The sequence below is a fragment of the Ictidomys tridecemlineatus genome, chromosome 13 (assembly GCF_052094955.1).
Source record: "Ictidomys tridecemlineatus isolate mIctTri1 chromosome 13, mIctTri1.hap1, whole genome shotgun sequence".
Taxonomy (NCBI): domain Eukaryota; kingdom Metazoa; phylum Chordata; class Mammalia; order Rodentia; family Sciuridae; genus Ictidomys; species Ictidomys tridecemlineatus.
The window spans coordinates 55,841,927-55,863,281 of NC_135489.1; the positions used below are offsets into that span (position 1 = coordinate 55,841,927).

Consider the following 21,355-nt stretch of genomic DNA (forward strand, 5'->3'; position numbering starts at 1 on the left):
GCACTGGATGTTTATGGCTTCTGATTGGTGAGCTCTGTCCTATTTCTCCTTGGATCCCCCTTTTCTTTGATGAACAATCTCTCACTCTGGTCAGACAACTCCTTACTTTCTCTCATTTACATGCTCCTGTCTTTGTTGCTGGAATCACCTGCCTCTGCATGGAGCCCTTTTATTTTCCCTTTTATCTTTCCTAGTACTTCTCCTCAATTCTACTAAGACCAGCACAAGTCCTTCCTATTCCTTGAACCCTTGACCACCCAATCCATCAGGCCCTCCATGATATCTTCTTTCTCCAAATCTCTGCAGCAAATCAGAGTTCCTGTGGTGGAATCTAGCCTCTATTTATGTGCTTCTCTGTGACATTTGCTACCTTTCTCTTGAGTATTATGAATGGGCTACATCTTCTCCAAGTAGATTTGGATTCTTTGGTGTGGAATTCTTTGGTGTGGACTCCACAGTGTCTATCCCTATACTCAACATCAGTAGGCATTGGGAGTTGACCATTTTGGATGGGGAGCTCCTTGTTGAACCTTCTTTGATATGTTAATATAAAGTAGTGATGCAAAAGTTTAACAACCAGTTATCATCTCTTGATTTTGAAAAAATTTGATACAATGTAGTAGATTATTTTTATAGTGGTAGTGATGGTAACCAACATTTTTTATCATCCTAGCAACTAGCATTTGTTGATCATCAGGCATGGTTCAGGCAGTGGGTTGAGCTGATTCATGTATTTAGTTTCTAAGTCTTTAAGCCCTTGATGTATGATGGGACTTAAATTCACTTCAGCTAACTTCAAGTCTAATGCCATACTTTGGGTACAGCCTAAAAGTACAATCTTCTTCCTCATCTTCCTTGAACTTTGGGCTTATAAAACCTCTATGGTTGGAGGAAATGGGAAAATGGCAAGAGCCAAGACTCCATGTATTTCAGATATCAGGAAGAAGCATGACATTTTTCTCCTAATTGTGAGTAACAGAAATAGGAAACATAATGTTTAGATATTTGTCAAGATATAATCCTTTTAATTCTTACTTTCCCCCCAAATACAAAGAAATGGTAAAAATGTTGGAAATTAAGAAAATTCACTATAGGACATTAATATGAGAATTTTTATCGTGTTCATCAATCTAGTTTAGTTTGTTTTGTTTGTATGACATTCACTTTATTTGAAAACATTGAATGTCAGACTTCAGCATAGATTTGTTCCATTTGGCAAGGAATAAGCACTGTGGAGGTAGGCCACATAATATCAAAGTACATTTTCCCTGTGGTGTTGGCATCAAACAAAAGCCTATTGCATTTGAATCATTGTAATACTTTATTTACATTAAGCAACATATATGTGCTCAGGTCAAGGAACAGTGGAGATGAAGTGCTGCAATTTCTTGTCAATGTTTAATATGTAGAAATGAAGATATTTCATGAAGTTAAAAACTCAATCTCCTGAGTATACAAACTTTAAGAATCAAATTTGAATCTTCTAGGGTAAAGGAAAAGTTTAAAGTGGTCAAGGTTTTTTAAAACTTGTTATTTTCTGTGCATGTGTATTTCTTTGTGTCTTTAGAGTCCTCTTGGCAACATGAAAAGTATTACACCAATTGTTGTAGGTATGCTACTAAAAGAACCACCCATTAGAATGGGCTGGAGTTGTAGCTCAGTGGTAGAGAGCTTGCCTCACATGTATGAGGCACTGAGTTTGATCCTCAGCACTACATAAAAATAAAAAAATAAAGATATTGTATCTATCTACAACCAAAAAAAATATTTTTTAAAAAGAACCACCCTTTAAAAATATTCTTTGGTGCTCACTTCAGTAGCAAATATTTTTTTCAGTAAAAAAATATTTTTTTTTGTTTCTAGCATAGTTCAGTACTTTGAAAGACTTGAGTAACAATGATTTAACAGAAAAGCCAATACACTCATGCCTCCATGAGATTTTGAGGGAGAAGTAGGATGGAGGGATATGGGTATAGATATGAGCACATCTACAAAATAGGGTTTTGAGGTTTTTGGTAAATAATATTGCTTCATTTTAGCATTCTGAATGGGTGGCACAGTTTCTTCAGCTCTATTTTGGCCAACCCCAAAAGCTGTTTCTTAGTACCTACCCCACTAATCTAAGAAACCTAAATGAATCTCAAGTGGATCTAATGAAAAATTGTTGCTTGCCTTCTTTATAAAGACAACATGTATACAACAACCAAGGTTTCCTAAAAGTTTTTATTTGGGGAACAGTGCAACCTACAAAAGCATCTGCTGCCTCCCAGGACGAACTTTTATAATATTTTACAACAGCTAGTTTAACTTAAGTACACAGTTCTAATGAAAGAAGTTGTAGGGTGAAAGGGAGAGCTGAAATGGGTATAAACCCTAGGTGTCCTTATAGACCTGATAAACTGCCATACTTTCCTAAGCTCATGCAAAATAGGAAGTGAAGAAGCATATTGCAGAAAACTAAATTATACATAAATTCATTAAACCTCACCCTTCACTTCTGATTGAAAGATTGCTGCTGTCATCAGTGAGGGCAGAGGCAAAATGAAAAAATAAATTAATGAAAGACCCAATCACATTATACATTTTGGTTGAAATGTAATTGCTTAGCAGTTCGTTTGAAGTTCTTGGGGATGTGTAAAATGGCATGCAGCTGCTGAAAATAAGAAATGGCCATGACACATAGCATCCTTGTGAATTGGAATCTAACCCTTGCATGTGTAGGTACAGGACCTAGAAGGGGGTCACCACTGATGCCAAGGTATTAATCTGAATATCCCCATCATCCCCAACTCTCCTGTTGAAATATTTACTTTTCTTCTTGACCTGTTTTTCTTCCCAGAGATGTTATCTATGGACATAACCATGGTTTTTACTTTTTTTTCAAAGTGTTTTTTTAACTACCTCTTTGAAAGTGTGTTTGACTTGGCAGACTCTTCATCAGGGTTGCAAAATCCCCCTTTTCCAAGATCATATATCCTAGAAAATGTTCTCATCTGTCAAGAGTGATCTGAATGTGAGAACATTGGGAAAGGATAGAGATGCAGTGATGACTTCTCTTAAGGTCCCCTTCTACAGCTAGGAATGGCAAATGGAAAGGGAAGTCAGCGTCTGTGTAAGAATTCACAGCTCTAAGGCCGGCTGTCGCAGGCTAGGTTGGAGAAGGAAGCACCCTTTTCTGACCCTTAATTAACTGCCAGGACTCTGCAGATTGCTGTTGGCTCGTTAGTATTCCTTATTTAATTCGAGTACCCCAAGACACCCACCCTGGGTCATTACAAAATAAATCCTGCCTGAGAAAGAGGTCAGTAGCCATTTTGCCCCCATGCACTGTTCTCTCTCACTGGATCCTGTGCATCCAAAGCCATGGTGGAGGGCTGAGCCTGTCTCTGGGAGTGTCACTTTTAATCACATCATAGGACTGTAGCATGGAAGACAGTGTCTCCCTGCTGCATGAACTGGGGCTTCACTAAGAAATCAGTAATAATGACACCTCCTGAAAAATAAAGGATATGAATGTCCATTATGGAAACAATGTTCTAAAAGACAGAAATTCTGTGTACCCCACACTGACTCACCTGCAGTGGGAGAACCACACCTACCCCAGCCGGTCTATTTCCTGTACTTTGCTGACATCCCCTAAAACAGTTCTGCCTCACTTGCTCTAAGTAAGTGTTTGCTAAACAACCTCAGCTTAATGATCTGACTTCCTAAGTAGTGCCGTTTCCTAGGCCACAGTGGACAGTTCCCCCTTTTTAAATTAGTACATTGGCATTCCGGGTTCCACATTAGAGTTGCCTCAATTTAATGTGTATGGATTCACCACGAGGAAAGAGTCATCTCTAATAGAGATCATTGTTTTCATTTGCTTGGGTTGCCAAAACAAAATACCAGTTCCTGTGTGACTTAAACAACAAGAACTTATCTTCTTACCATATGGAGGCTGGAAGTCCAAGATCAAGGTGTGGCAGGATTGGTTTCCTCCCTTGCCACCTTGACTTGTAGGTGGTTTTCCTTCATGTATGCCATCCCTAGCATCTTTGTGTCCTAATCCCCTGTTATTATGAGGACACTAGTCATGTTGGACTAGGGCCCATACCCATATGTCTTCAGTTTAACTTAATTACCTCTGAAAGACTTTGTCTTCCAATTCAGTCTCATTCTGAGGTACCTGTGGGTCAGGACCTCAACATATGAATTTTGGGGAGACACATTTCATCCCATAACACTAAGAAAATCATATTTCTCACTCGGAAAGCCTGGGATATCTTGCAGTTTGCAATCTAACCAAGGAATCTTCACTGAAAAGTTTAAATTAGATACTCCATCAGCTCTACTGGATGGTTCCCTGTAAATCATAACTTGAGCTATCCAAAATGGTAGCCTACTAGTACATGTGGCTATTTAAATCCAAGTTACATTCAAAATTACATTCCTCAATCACCCTAGCCTCATTTCAAGTGTTTAATAGCCACAAGTGGCCATCATATTGGATAATGCAAAAGTAGAATATTTCTATCAACATAGAAACACCTTTATCTTTCACATTATGCAGGGGCCATGCCCAATGGCTTTGTGAGTGAAAGTAACTCTGCAGCAAATATCCTGCAGCACCTGCTTTGTGCCCAGCTCTGTGCTGTGGAATTTTAAAGTTATGGGTCGTCTTGTCAGGCATCACATAATCTATGATGATAAAAAGAAAATCTTGCATGTCAGAGATATTGAGAAAACTTAAGTGGCACATGCTAATGGCTACAGTAGAACTTGGGAGGGGAAAAACAGCTCATGCAGACTAGAGAAGAAAATGCATGCAAGAAGCAAGCAAGGGAAATGAAGAGAAGGGTCCCCTGCTGGGGGCATATGCCACAGAAGTTGGAACATGACCAGCAAAGAAGGCAGCCCTTCTCATGCCCTTTACTTGGACATTGAGTGACGCTGATACTTTCCTTCTCTCTTCTCACCTTTTTTGCTCTTTTGCAGCTTTTCTTTTTCATTTGTCAGTACAGCCTTGCACCCTGGCACATCCTGGAAGAAGCAAAAAGCTTTCTTTCATTCTCAAGTCTTCCTCTGGAACTGTTTAGTTCCTGCTCTCTTCTCCTCTACCTACACTAGAATGCTTGCTGTAGAGATTACCATGCTAATGGCTGCCCTGGCCCCTGAGCAGCGATTTTTCTACAGTGACATGACTGTACCATCCAGTATTACAGCACCAGCCATGTGTGGCATTTAAGTGTTAAGAGTCTATGATGAGGGAGTCTGAGCAGCAAGGCTGACACTCCCCTGGGCTGTCTCAGGAACTTGGCTGAGCAATAAATTGAGAATCAGTAATGTCTTTGGCTTCAGCCTTTTCAGCAGCTCCATTCTTTCTCCAGAGATGCAGGAAGCATTCAGAAACCTGGAAAATGGGTATCACATTCAGTTAGAGGAGGAGTCATTCATCTAGGAGAGTTTGTCTGAGTGATGTTCACAGTTATGTTTAAGGAAGTTTCCTAGCATACTAAGTATTGATACAGACAATGCCATTACTCATTGAATGTTGAATATTCAATGTTAATTACTATTGAATTTAGTAACCTCATTATCAGGCATTACAGAATTTTTTAGTGTTTTTAATCAAGTAAAAATTATTCTTTTGGAATCTAAGGCATGGGGAATCGTAGACATCTCACCAAACCACACCATTAAAAAAAATGAAGAAATTGGAATAAAAAAATTTAAAATTTTTGCACTGTGAAAGATAGCATTAAAAATGAAAAAATAAGCTGTATGTTGGGGGAAAAATGGCAACCCACATGTCTAACAAAAAACTTGTATCCTGAAAATAAAAAGAACTCACAGAATTTTATGAAAAATATCAATCCAATTAGAAATAAGCAAAGATATGAAAGATGCTTCAACAAAAAGGATGTATGGGTAGAAAGTAAATTAAATAAATACATGAAAAGATCATCAATATGATACATCATTGTGAAAACACCAATTAGTGAGATATCATAGAATACATATCAGAATAAATAAAATAAAAAACAAGGCAAATACCAAATGCTGATGAGGATGTGGAAAAACTGCATCAGTCACAAACTAATGGTGGAAAAGTGAAATGGTACAATCACTCTGGAAAACAAAACAGTTTGGCAGTTCTAAAAAATTAAATGTAGATTTACATGTAACCCTGCAATAGCACTCTTGGGCATTTATCCCAGAGAAATGAAAACTTATATCCCCAAAAAGTCTTATAAATGAATATCCATAATAGCTTTCTTTGTAATAGCCCAAACCTGGAAACAGTACAATTGTTCTTCAGTATGGGAATGGGTAAACAAACTGGTATATCCATAACATTACTCATCCATGAAAAGGAATGAACTATTGATACATGCAATAACTTGGATAAATGTAAAGGTCACTGTGCTAATACTTCATGATTCCATTTAGAGAACATTCTAGAAATGTTATAGAAATTGTAGAGATGAAGAGTAGACTTGTGTGTGCTGAGAATTAAGAGTGGTTAGGTGACTTTGAAGAGATTCCACAAGGGGTTTCTTTGTGGTAATGGACTAATTCTGTACTTATTTGGGGTGGTAGTTACACAAACTTACACATGGCATAAAACAGCATAGAGGTTATACACAGAGGCTGTGCCAGTTTCAGTTTCCTGATTTTGATATTGTACTTTGTTGAGGAGGACATGAGACCTCTCTAAATTGTCTTTATAGCTTCCTATGAATCTGTATTAACTTAAAAATGAAAAGTTATTATATCTTATAATTTAAATTTTTTAAAGTTGTTAGTTACCAACATGGTGGCTTAACTCACAGATAGTAATAGTTATTCATTAAAATTAATTTAAAAATATGCTGGGGTCTCTTTTCTAGCATAAGATATAGCTCTAATGGAAAAGAGAGTAAAGGATTCTTGTCAGTGAAGCTGACCTCTCTGAGATAGTTTAGGTAAAGCACTTATCACTGTATTTGGAACACAGTAAGTGGGCTGCTCTTGTGATATTATTAATGTTACCTGTTGTTTTTATTAACACCACTGAATTAATAGTTTATTATGATTATACTGAAATAATTCTTAAGTAATCAAAATCTTTAGAGCTAAAGTATTTTACTTATTATCCTTCTTGGCAAAAACCCAAATTCCCTTTCAGAATTTTTTTTTCTGAAGCAAAGATTTACGTATAGTGTGAAAGTTTCTTCTGTTTTAGGATGGAGCTAGTAGTAGAGGTTCTCCAAGGGCACTAGGTCTTTATTGTTTGCATTTCAAAACTGACCCTTGACATTTGACTCTGTTGCCTTCTCTAAAATGTTCTAAGACTGAACTTATAATAGCATGAAGCATCTTGGTTTTAGTTTAATTCCAAACCTTATAGTTTTAAATAAAAAATTGAACCCTCTGCCCCCAATATTTTAATCTAATATCTAGAAACTTGAATTAGGGCCAACTCTTCATTTTTTAAAAAACATCAGCAGATTCTAAATACAACTTTGGCTATTTCCTTTTAGCATCTGACCTTGGTTCACTTAAACTAATTGTTATCCTTTTAGCAAATTGTGATTATGAAGTGGAAAGAAAAAAAACTGTGCTATATAATATAGGAGGAATTTTTAAAATTCTGAGTACAATGACATCCCTGTCAAAAGTACCTTTCATTATTATTCTGTCAAACATGATAGTAATTTATTTAAAATTAGATGAGAGTATATAATTTTTAAATTTTTTCTTTAGAAGTAGGTTCAAAAATATTAAGTTAAAAGCACTGATGTATGAATCTTCTGATATGTATATATATATATATATATTATATAAATATATAAATATATAGGATATATATATATATCACCTATATAAGTCCCAATTATTTATTCACTTATAGTGACAATTGTCCCCCATATGATCAGGTTGATTCCAGGCGCTAAGGGTGCTATGTGCAGAGAGGTCAAGCTCCTCCCCTTTTATAGCTTATAGTCTAGGAAGGATGTGAATATTTGGGACTAACTGTGCATCTCCATGGACATTCTACAAGCTGAACATGTTATACTACTGTAATAACATGACAATTCTCTGTCAATATGTACTAACTACAGGTACTTTTCACTGACATTTATTCATTGGGTTTAATTCAGAAAGCATTCCTGTTGGATCACATAATTATTACAGATCCTATCATAAAAATTGAAATGCAAATGCAGTAACTTCCCTGTGGCCACAGTTATAAATTTATCAGAGCTGAGACTTAAATTCAAGTCTTCTGGCCATAGGTCCCTTCTGCCCACTGTGTCATGAGCAGAGGTGGATGGGGGATTCAGTTTTCCCCAAAAGTGAGGTGAAACAACTGATGATTTACACAGCAGGTGATGAAAGGTAGAAGATTCTCTCGCAAGGCATGGGCAGCACTCACCTGTAGAGTGAAAAAAATTCCCTCCCCAATTATCTTACAACCCTTTGATTCATCAATGAGCTATGCTTGGTACTGTCACCTTTTCCATCTCTTTCATCCTATATAACCAAACAGTACAGCCAGGCTGGAATTTGATACTGCTATTTTGTTTTTATTAAATCTACTTTTTTCTGATGTCATTGTCTCATGTAGTTGTGGCTACCTTTCCATTTATTGTAATGACATAAATTTTCTTTTGAAAGTAAATGTAGTAAATGTAGTTTAAATTCAATGTACAATAGTTGTATTTAAATCATAAAATAAATCAGAGCAAAGTGGCAGGGGCTAAATTCAGAAAGACCTTGTGAATTGCACTGGACTCCTCCTATCATAATGTCTTGCCTCCAGAGATTCCTGTTTCCTTGGTCCCTACGGCTACCTGCAGCTCCCAATCCCATTGCACATTAATAAGATAAATTGTAGTTTCTAGAGAGTGTGTTCAATTGACTGAGGCATTCCACCCAAAGTCTACAGGAAGGTGATATATCTGTCTTGAGTGGGAAGTTTATTCTGTGTTCCTGAGGCAAGCTGTCCCTTTCTCTATCTCTGTGGATGGGTGATCATGTCATGGATACTTCTGCTGTGTCAGAACTCTGCTGTGTCCCTGCTACAGCCTGGTTTTGGCTTAGTTTAGAATCTTCTCTTTATACATATTGACTGTGGCTGAATAACAAGGCTGAATGCTAAGACTTTCCTGTTAAGCAGTCTGCATAACTGAAGTGGTGGTAGCCTCTATCTTTAATATGAAAGGACATTTGGGATAAAAATTAGTCATGAAAGAAGAACCTCTGTGACTCCCCAAATACCATTTAGAAATTTTTCAATAAAACTGTTTGCTTTTATTAATAAACATTGAACTGGTATGTAGCTTAGCAGTGAAGCAATTGTCTAACACACCTGTGCCCTTGTTTTAATCCCTAGCACCAGGAAAAAATAAAATAAGATGAAAATGAAAAATAAGAGAAGACATTGGACTTTCTGACAGAGTAAATTGAGATATAATTATTTTTTATTAAACTGTTTGAAAAGATATTTCTGACTTTGTTTTCTAAATTTTAAAATAATTCTCTATTATAAAATTTAACCTTTTCTCATTACCACTTGGGTATTGTAAGAAGACTCTGGGAATTGTACTGAGAGATTTTATAAATTAATACATGTCAAAAATAGATTCACAAATTGCATATTAAAATTCCTTTTTCTGACACACTATTCGTATCCAAGACTGTCATCTCCAAAAATGTATCCTTAGCCTTTCAATCACATTTGATAAAGCTTATGTGCTCTGATCCTTTAAAACTCACAGCTCTCCAAGGAGCACCACCAAAGGAAGATGCTTGCTTTTTTTTTTTTTTTTTTGTAATTAGAGGAGCAAAAATAAGACATACCACAGGGGTGGGGGCTTAGCTTAGTGATGGAGTACATGCTTAGCATATGCAAGTCTTTGGATTCAATCTCTGACACCAAAAAAACAACTCCCCCCCAGTTCTAAAAGAATACAGTAGGCAAATGTGTCTTATCATCATAGTCTCAGGCTTCAGCATTAGAATCAGATCCATCAGTAGCAGCCTTTATTATGCACTTACGCATCCTAGTGCATTGCATAGGCTGGGTCTCACAGTCCTTCTAATGGCAGTCACACAGTGATCTGTAAGGAGACTCACTAGGTTTTCAAGTAGAAAAGTGACAGGGGACCTGGTGTGCATTAAGGAGCTCACTGAGACAAGCATATAACTGAAGAGTGGTAGAGGGAACTGTTAGAAAGCTACTGCGATGATGCAGGCAAGAGAGAAGTAAGAACTCAACTTTTCTGGCTGCTCTCAGGAGGAAAAGAGAGGCTGGATTTTCTGCAGAAACCTCCATTTTCCTCTAGCTGTTTTCAGGTTGGTTTTCCCCAGGATGTGCTCTTCCTTGTCTCTGAAAACCTGGGTACCTCTAATGCCAGCTCACTAACAAATCAGTTTCAAGTCAGATGCAGAGGTGGAGGAAATTACAGTTCTCTAGCAGTGCTGGCATTCCAAACTCTGGCAGTATCTGCATCAGAGAGGAAATGAAAATTGCTATCACTGAAATGTGGGTGGCATTTCTGAAGAGAGGACCTCACCCCCCATGACTTGTGGAAATTACAAAGCAATTGAATCAGGTACTTTCAACTAGCTTTAAAACGGAGTAGTCTCTTTTTTTTTAAGTACTTGTGACAGATCACTCATTAATGTTACTGTTTTGATGCCCCATCTGATTACTTTGGCTTTATGATTTCTAGGATAATGCAGTGAGAACAGGGACAGATTCAAGTTCCAGAATCTTTCAAAGATTGATTCATTTCATTGATCTACAGGATAATCAAGAAATAGGCAAGACCCAACTCAAGCAGAAATCAAAAAAGTAAACTTTGACTAAGTTTTAACTGAAAACTAAAAACGGCTATAAAGCCCTTGCTGTCCAGCCCTCACTACCTGTTCTCATTCAATAATAAGCAGCAAAGACCCCTTGAGGAAAGAATAAGTCTGAAAATTTGAATTTCAAGTTGATGAAAATCCTCTTTAAGATGAGCCCTTGAAACCCCACATTTGGGTCAAATTCTAGGTAACCAGGGACTCCCCAAAACTACTCTGAGAACTTCATCACGTGTATAGGAAGCCAGAGGCCACCAGACCTAAGAAGGCATCCCAACTAACAGGGAGCCCCAGGCACTGCTGAGGATGTTGGTCTTTGCTATTCAGTTGTCCTTGAGGATGCAAATGTAAGAGAAAGGCAGGTCAGGAAAGAGCTAAGTAGTTCCTACCAGCTATCCTGTACTTCTTAAAATTAATGCTCCATTGAAGCTTACCCTCACCCCAATTATATAGAAAGCATCCCCTTTTTAAAGCATCAGACTCTGTAATTCCACTGAATATTGGCCTTTTCCATAGAATGTTCTGCATCCAAGATTGTTTCACAGTTACTATTTTCACCACTTTTTCCTCCATCGCTCAACTGAAGGGCTGGTGTGCATTCATGCCTGCCCCACCCTACCCCCAATATTTCATCTGTGGTTCTCAGTTTTTTTCTGCTTCAGTACCCTTGAAGGATATATCACATTATTTCTAGAAGTTGACTTCTGCAAGGATTCTGAAGGTAGGAAAAGAGGTGCTCTTGAAATTGAGCAAATGCAAAGAGAAAGAAAACTAAGTAGATTAAGGGTCCCTCCAGAGTATACATACTCCCTGTTACCCCCAGAAGAATCACTGAGCATATGGTGGCAGGACTCTGTTACTGAACTTGCTTATTTCTTAAACAGTGGTAACCAGAAGTGCTTGGTGCTGTGTGAACTGTGACCATGGTGACTTCAGATTGCTAGTGTATGGTGCAATGCAGCAGACACTAGGCCCCAAGCTCTCAGCCAGCTTTGTAGCCTAATGGCAGGAGCACTGAGCTCAAAGTGGGGAGTTCTATCTAGCTCTGGGACCCAGCTCTTTTACTTATTAGCTGCCAGATTCCAGAAGAGCCTAAATTTCCTTATTTATGCAACAGAATTAAAAATGCTCAAAATGGGGCTGGAGTGTAGCTTAAGTGGTAGAGCACTTGCCTAGCATGCACAAGGCCCTGGGTTCCATCCCCAGCACTGGGGGTGGTGGTGGGGAAGAGTGCTCATCAAATAGAGCTTCAAAAACCACACAAGTAAATATTAATCAACAGGAAGTACATGACTTTGCTGTGAAAAGTCACTTATAAAATCCTTCATTCAGTGTAATATTCCAAAGAATAAGAAACATGTTCTAAAGCTTAGCTAAACATCAAGAGGCCTGTTCTGGGTACTAAAACACCACAGACTTTTTTTTTAAAGCTGCAACCCTCTACTCCGAAGAGAAACATTTGGTAAAGGAGGGTAGTCAGGGGGAAAGTGTTGCTGAGATCACCACCCGCTTGAATCTGGCAAAAGAAAAAAGCTTCTGAAAAGTTTCAAATTGGATTAAGTTTCAATAAAAAAATGGCCATTTGAAGTGTGGAGATATTAGCAACTTCTTTAAAAGAATCAATGCTCATCCACATTTAGATTTCAGTTTGCTTAGAAATAACAAAGTCTAGATACTAGTTTTCACCCAGTCCCAACCTCCTTTGCCTTTAAAGCATCACTTATTCCCTTTGAGTGCCTTTGTCTTGGAAATCAGAGAATGACAGTGACCTGTGACCACTGCAGCCACTAGGCCTGAACTTCAGGAGCCCCCTCCCCATCAGCAGGTCCATCAAGCAAAGTTAGGAGTCTTCAGTTGCTTTAGTGCTGTAGCAATAAATAGTTTATATGGACCTCATAAAATGAACACTTAGAAGAACGAGAAGTATGGGCGGAAAACAAAGAAAGTTCAGAGACTCTGCATGCCCCGGTGAGTTCATCTCCTTTTTTTCAGGGTGATGACTTTAGTCATTTTACGTGCACAATTTTATTCATAAGAGGAAGGGAGGAAAAATTCAATTTCAGAAGCTTCTGAAACACTTGACCCTGTGCTGTCTGAAAATGTACTGCACATTATGTCCAGCCTTGACCTGCAATCCCTTTCTTTCAGAAGATTTTCTGGAAAAAAGGATTCATATTCTCCCCCCCCCTCTCTTTCTCTCTCAATATCTGGGAGCTGTGGCATATTTAACAGACTGAATCATTTTAGAGTAATACTCTCCAGAGGTGGGCAACTGAGGTATAGAATTATATCCTGTGGAAAATGATGGTGGTTTGAGGGGTGGGGGAGGAGGTTATTGAATCACAAAAACATGTTTCTTATTTGGAAAAAAAAATGACAGTGTGCAGGATGTTCAATTTCCTTCTGCACTGTGCCCATGGAGAGTGCCGCATCTTAAAGCAGAGAGTCATTGGTATTCACCGGAGCTTGCCTGGTTTCATTTTTATTGTTTCAGAGACTTATTACTCTTTCAAAGTGGCTCCCAGGTTTGCTACCTTTTCTCAGTATATATGAGCTAAGGTAGTCAGAGGAAACACTTTAATTACATTTTAAGTAGAATAAAAGCATAAGTATATTTATGAAAATTCTAACAGAAGGTGCAGTGAGACCATTAACTTAAATCCCCAAAATACATAAAGTGGTTTTCTCATAATAAAAAAATTCATAGTTGGTGCATTAAATTGTACCTGCATATTAAAAATCTGCCCTAAACACTAAATATCGCCTAAATGTGCACATCATATTCAAAATTCCTCCTATAAAAAGAGTGTTGGGAACATGGGCAATCGTCATCTGTCTCCCAGGCTTGTCCTTAAGTTGTTGTTCCTTGGATAGCAAGTCTGTGGTCACCAAATGATGATTTTTGCTTTCGTTCTCCTGCTGTTGCTTCTGTTCTTTCTCATTGGGCCTCTTCTTCAAATCATCTGTGCTTTGCTTAAATTTGATTTTAGTGAACCTGCTCATGATTTTGACAAGCAAAAACCATGAGATGAAAGAAAGAGGAGGAATTGTAGGCTATACTTAAAGTGGAACATAATAGAAAAATTTAAGGAGCAAATAAGCAGAATTTTCCATGAGCCACCAGAGCTGGTCATTGACAAATGTTCAGAAAACTCTGACTCCTTCAAGAAACAAAGTTCTTTTTATCTCAGAACCAGGAGGATTCAAAATCTTTTTTATTTTTGGTACCAGGGATTGAACTCAAGGTCTGGCCATTGAACCACATCCCAGCCCTACTTTGAATTTTAATTTAGAGGAAGGGCCTCATTTTGTTGCTGATTGCCTCACTTTTGCTGAGGCTGGCTTTGAACTTGGGATCCTCCTACCTCAGCCTCCCGAGCTGCTGGGGTAACAGGCATGCACCACCATGCTCAGCTATTTCACTGTATTGTTAATAAATTGATAGAAACCATGCCTCTCTAGATACAACATAGATTATGTGGTGATTACTGTTTTCCCAATAATATTGGTTCAAAGTAGAATGCTAATCCAAGAATTTAGTAATTCGATTTATGTAATTTTAAGGAACTTGTGTGAGATTTGACCTCTTACAAAGATAGCTAAAGAAGCTTTTGTTCTTTAGAACAAAGAAAAATACCCAGAAAAAAATTTATGTGTTTTGATTTTGCTTAATTTATTAAAAGATGTTTACAAAAACAAAAACTGTGTGAAAAATAACGGAATTATTGAAAAAGCAGAATTGCAGATGACCCCAAATGATCTTCCACAGGCATATTTTGCTGATGAGTTTATTAGTGACTCTCTGTCCATCTCATGGTTTGAAAAAAAATAAAATAAAACACACACAAAAGAGGTGGAATGACAGCAGCTTCATAGAAGCCTTAGTATTCTGGGGGAAGAGAAATGAAAGAAGGATGTGACCTCCTACATTGGGGACCTCACATCTGTGCCAGGCCTGGTTGTGGACTTGTTGTGTATTCTATGGCACTGATGAGCTGTGTTCTTTCCCCAGTGACTATTTTTGCTCTGAGAATTTCTAAACTAGAAAGACAACGAGGGACTTAGCTTGTAAAAGACCCCTGAACATATAATGAATTCTCTGAGTACCTTATTATAGATAAAGTTTTATTTTCTCACTAGAAACTTAAACAGTTGACATTTATCCTTATTTAGGCATAAGAGACAGTCTAAAGGCAAATTGTTTTCTCTGGTATTTTGAAAGTATATACTCATGAAAAGCTGCAACATTTCAAACTGAGTCTAAGAAAAAAATTAAATCTACATTTAAAAAAGGAAACAGAAGAGGACAAGCCAATCTAGAAAGCCCCTGATTTCTACTCTTTGGGCTCCTCCTAGGTGTATTATTTCTTTTCCAGGCCAAGCATAAGAACAGCTGGTCTAATGATGCTGATGTAACTGGAAGCAGAACTATTGCTGAAAATGCAAACATGAGTCACCATATCCACAGGGAGCCAGTAGACAGTGGCTTGCTTCTATGGATGCAATAGTCATCTGGAGTTTTTCTCAGAGCACCTCTTTTTTTGTTTTGTTAAATTTCTTTTTTGGCCATTCAAGTGATTCACACAATTTCTAGGTAGGAAATTGGGAGGCTCACAGCAAGAACTCCCTCCTTCTCTTGCCACTGCTTCCCTGCAATGAACACACATCATTTAAGAAAAAAAATTGCAATTTTATTTAAAAAAATCAACATTTAGACAAAGTTTACTTGGTGTCTTTTATATTCTCTTACTGTAAGCCTTCATTTAGAGACCAGGAAGTATGATCTAAGTTTGCAGAGCAATTGTTGGCTGCATGTATATAAGTAGACTTAATACTGTTTTCCCCTTCAATGTCATTGTCAGGGCAGGAGCAGTGGGTTAAGAGTAAGAATTCACTGAGGTCTGTCTCAATCTCATGTCCCTCAGCTGGAGAGCTGGGAGGCCATCTCCCCTGTGCCTCGCTTTAGCCCAGGGATGGCCACTTGAGCTGACGGACTCACTCATCTACAGACATTTGTTGATGCACAGATGCTTTTATATATGTGTGTGTGTGTGTGTGTGTGTGTGTGTGTGTGTGTGTGTGTGTGTGTACACTTGACTGCTTAGGCCCCAATCATTTTTTTTTTTTGGTGGGGGATGTGGTACCAGGGATTGAACTCAGGGGCACTTGACCACTAAGCCACATCTCCAACCCTATTTTGTATTTCGTTTAGAGATGGTCTCACTGAGTTGCTTAGCACCACTTCGGCTGGCTTTGAACTCACCATCCTCCTGCTTCAGCCTCCTGACCACACCTGGCACTGGGCCCCATCCTTCTGAAAACTATAGTGCTCAATTGGAATGAGACTGGATCTTTTTCCATTTGTTGATTTGTGTCTATTTTCTGGTCATCAATTAAATGAAAACAGTGAAATTATAATAACATTTTTTAAAAATAAGGATTTTTGGTAATCCTATGATTACCACAAATGCTAAAGAAACACAGCTTCGATGTGCTTGCCAGACTCCTTGAGAGAACCTCTGTCAGGAGCAGGAGGGGATTTGTGGGGCACAGGTGTGGGCTGTGCCTCAGGGACCTGGGAGCATTTCCCTTTGGGTTGAAGCTGTGGATTTACTGGAAGACTTCAGAGTCTCCTTCAAAGTCAGTTAGTTATCTTCTTCTGTCTTCCTACAAAAAAAAAAGAAATATTAGAGAACTTTATAGACGGGGAGAAAAGGCAGGGGGAAGTGAAATTGTTAATTAAATCATGACAAACTCAAAGTAGAATTACATTGTTGGAAGTCAAATAATAGTTATTACTCAACTGTAAGAATAATTGTCATTCATTGGGTAACAAAGACACTATTCAAAGCAAGAGTATCTGACTTTAAAATCCCTAGAGCTATTTTTAAATGCACATTATAGAGCAAAATAGAAGTTAAAGTTTTTTAGCCTGCTACCTGTTTATGTTCTGATTATATAATGGTCTTGTTCTAGATGGGATTAAGTAGTGATTTTTCTTTTACTGCTAGTATTATTATTTGTTTATTAGTAACGCCATTTGTGTGTATGTGTATGTGTGTGTGTGTGTGTGTGTGTGTGTGTATGTATGTATGTATTTCTCCTACATTCTTCGGAATTTCATCCTTCAACTAGTAATGTATGGTGTGGCTCTATTAATAGAGCTATTAGCATATACTACAGTAATGCAAAAACTGTTATGTTAATGGTTCATCAGTTGTGTGCATACCTGAGGGAATTTAAGGCCATGCATTTAAAACTCTGCCCTTGTTGTCTTTTTGCTCTTTAATATTATAAATCAGCGTCTGCTCCTGCTGTTCCATAGCATAGACATACCAATGACCAGATCTTCAAGCTTGACAGTAAGACACACCTGGGATTAGGCTCTTTTCCAGCCAGTCTCTTAGGAGAGCTGAGATATATGACAATAGCAGCATCAGAATCCAGCAGGACAATAAAAGTAGGATTTTACAATCCGTGGCCAAAAGAAATCTACAAACTATGGAACAAACACAGACAGCGCTATGGGTTGAATGTGATTTGTCCCCCCAGGGTTCATGTGTTGGGCCTGGTGAGAGGTCCTAGTTTGATTAGAGGTATGCCCTCAGGAAGAACTGTGAAAACCTCTCTGACTTCCTATCTGGAGATGTGATCACTCCCCTTCCCACCTGCACCTGCCGGGATAGTACACACCATTAGACCCTCACTAGAAGCCAACATGTAGGGTCACCTGATCTTGTACTTTCAGCCTCTGAAACTATGAGCTAAATAAACCTCTTTTCTTCAAAAGTAGCATGCCTCAGGTATTTTATTATAATAATGAAGAGTGGACCAAGAGAGATAGGTTTTCCAAGTCTTAGAATCTCCTCACACATTTAAGCTATAGATATAAATCTTTAAAATTAAAGCCAAGACATACTGTAACCAAATAATGTAGTTTCTCATTCATGCCATAACTCATTACTGAATTCCTACTATGAGACATGGGCTCTCAGTAAATAACAATGATAAGCATGCAGTCCTTGCTCTCAGGGAATCCACAGCTTGGTGGCAGAAATAGATATGGAAACTGCAGAATATGCCAAGCACTGCCCCCTAATTACATGGTCCGAGTGCCATGTGATATGCAGGTAGCGGGAGCAGAGAATACCTGGAGTCTGTGAGTAGTTGTGTCCTATTGTGGCAGGACTGGAGAGCAAATTGTCTAGTAAGAGAAAACAGAACCCAGAAAAAGGAATAATTAATGTTCACTTGAACCACAGACTATCACCATCTGTTGGCAAGGGTTGGAAGGGGCCATGATGATAGAATGGAGATTAGGGAGTAAGGAAGAGTTTCCATCTTGAAGAATTTTTTGAAAGCCATCTTGGGGTCCATGATGGCCCTCAAACATTTCAGAATAAGGCACTGTCTCATCTCTACCTTTATTTTTCCTTCCTTCCCCAAATCTTCTACTTTCCTAAATGGGATCAAAAAAGTGTAAGGGTAGCTTTGGCAATGACAAGAAATCAGTTCTACTAAATATTTCTTCCTACTGTTCTTCCCATAACCTCAGTATAGTTGACTTAACAAAAAGAAGATGTCACATGAACTAAAGTGGAAATAAAAGTCCCATTTTTTTCCTTTGTCCACTGATGGCAGAAGACATTTCATTATAACTGGAATTGAAAGAAAATCTAATAACATGAAGATTAAAGACCGAGGGCATAATAATGCCAAATCCTTAAATAAATGGACATCTAAGCTCCATTAAAAATGAAGAGAAAACTCCAACAGAGTATATTACTGGATTTTAGCCTTAAAGTCATAAAGTCTTAGCTTACCTACTTTCACCATTTTAACCAAAAATAAACTTCCTTCAGTCAGCAATTATTGAGGGGAAAAAAAGGTATCTTCCTGTCTCCTATAAGAATATTGATAAGTTGTAATATGATGAAGAAATTGTGAAAAATTTATTGTTTTCTGTATTATTCAGGTAAGATAGGTATGACCATGTGACCATTTTTACTGTATTACACAAATAAATTGTGGATTCATTCTTCAAATTTTATCCCTGTGTTTGTGAGATATTAACTATAGGGGAAAAAAGTTTAGGAAAAGCCAAATGAAATGTTTCAAATATAATGCAGCTTAATAATCAATACTTTACCTCATCCCCATGGGCATTCTTTCCTGCTTGGCCCTTGATCCACATTTCTAAGGACCCCTCCCTGCTTAAGACCCCTCTGTTTACTGCACCAAATTGTAATGCTTAGTGTCACTTCCTCTTTCTTCCAGAGTTTCTTTGAAGGGCAGTCTGCACCATGGGATTCTGCTAAGAAAGATGAGAACAGAATGAAGAACAGATATGGGAATATCATTGCATGTGAGTGCTGACAGTGTAATTGTGCTGTTGTAGAACTTTCTTTCCACACCTGATAAGATTGACCACCAGGCTCATGCAGTGAGAATTTACAGTGCAATTACTGCTTTCATCCTGCTGCAAGGGGCTGGTGTTATGTTCATACTAAGGGAAGGAAAAATGATCTGAATACTGCCACTACATCAGTGTGCTCTCCCTGTAGGCCCAGTTTTACTTTTAGATTTAAGGTTCTAGGAACATAGGTAATGTTAAAATGTGTAAAAGGAAGATGCAATTTTAGGAGTAACACCCCAGTCCTAATGTTTCCCAGCTGTTTCATGAGAATGAATAGAAATCATGATGCACAGCCTGCCTTCATGCAAGGAGCTTGGCGTTCCCTGCGAATATTAACTCATGAATCCTCTGGACTCTGGGTTAGGTAGGTCAGAAATAGCACCATTCTAAGGGCAGGAAAGCGAAACTCAGAAGTTAAATGATAGTCCCCATATCACAATACTCATTAGCAAAAGATCTAGGATTATATCTCAGAAATTCCCAGTGCTGGTGAAACTAAATGTTGCCAATCCGTAATGCCTCAGACGGGTTTTAAATTGAGCCCAACCTCATTAATGTTCCATAATGATGCTGAGACACATGGTAGATTGATGAGCCTCCTTCTCTCCAGGCTCAAGCTATCCATCCCCTGCATTAAACTGCTGTGAGTCACACATAACTGCATCACAGTAGTGACAGGCTCACTGTAGTAACTTAACAGAATTAGCAGTATTTATATAGACACATAAACTAAACAGCAAGGCTGAGAGAACATCTAGCTCATTGTGCCTTATCACGTGTAAGAGAACAAATTTGGAAGGTTTGGATATTCCAGGGGAGTAGTGTTAGCTTTATTGATTGTAAAAGTGCAGTTGAATTCTGTTTGCCTGAGTTAACATTTCTTGAGTTGATACCACAGCGTCTATGGCAGTACTGCCCCAAAGAAATTTCTATTCAAACCCAGGAGATTGCTGAACACTTGGCATGTGACTGGGATAAATGAGAAACTGACTTTTAAGGTTTTATTTTTTTATTATTGTTTGAATTTAAACAGTACACAGACTCTTGGTCAGTGCAGATCCAAAGGGTTGGGGCTTCAGTATAATATGAAACTTCCCAACCGAGCATTTTTTGTTTTCCCTTTGGCCATGAATAGAGCCAAACCACCAGCTTTGTTCTGCAGGTTTTGTTAAAGCATGCCGTATTTATTTGGTGCTTCAGTGATGTTGTCAAGGTCCTTTGTAGATGGAAGATGCTGCCTCACAGTCCACAGTTTGATTGCCACTCAGTGAATTCATTTGGCACCTGTGGGACACTTTGTCAGAGACTGGGGATATAAAGATTATCAAGATGAGATGTTGCCCCTTCCCATGGGACAAAACAGACCAGGCAGAGGACAGATCCCCATGGCTGTAGTCCTGCAGTTGACAGCTATGTATACAGTGCCATAATGATTCAGAGAAGGAAAACATTACTTCTTAGCCCATCTAGACTCTTCTAAGTTCTTTCATATTCTCTGGGAGCCTGAGAAGGTCTTTCACTAGTAGAACAATTCAGATTTCTCCCAATGGCTTCTGTTCCAAGAAACCCTTCATCTCTGCACTAAACTCTGAGGAGATTCACAGAGCTACCATGGACACTTCCCTTCACATGCAATGTGGAAGGGGATGTTGATGAGTCATTGTCCTATAGTTGTTATAATATTGCCCATCTGGGCCTTATCTGAGAATAAAGCATACAGAAGGCCATATCAAGGGGTGTCACATTAGGTATGCTGAGAGAGTCAACTGAGCTTTGTGCAGTATAACTTTGAGTCCACTTCTTCCTGATATATAATTTTATACCTGCATTTGGGAAACTCTTTTGAGAAATATTTCTGAATAATTAATAGGAAAAAATTTAGAGGTTTTTGCATCCCTAATCTGAAAATCTGAGATCCACATTGTTCCAAAATTCAAGATTTTTGAACACTGACATACATGTGAAAAATTCTATATCATAAAACTTTGTTTCATACACAAAATTACTGAAAAAGTTTTATATATATCATACTCACTCCTCCACTTAATTCTCCTCACAGATGGACACAGAGTGTGTGAATATATTTCTTCTTTCAACAAGAAC

General features: G+C 38.2%; 1 protein-coding gene across 9 annotated transcripts in view; it reads left to right on the forward strand.

Moving 5' to 3' along the window:
- Positions 1-21,355, forward strand: part of Ptprm (protein tyrosine phosphatase receptor type M) — an 807,906-nt gene that overhangs the window by 675,274 nt on the left and 111,277 nt on the right. For all 9 annotated transcript variants that reach the window (XM_021734384.2, XM_078030368.1, XM_078030369.1 and 6 more), the window contains one exon: positions 19,114-19,201. In XM_021734384.2, the coding sequence (XP_021590059.1) occupies positions 19,114-19,201 (88 nt within the window). The remainder of the gene's footprint in view (positions 1-19,113; positions 19,202-21,355) is intronic.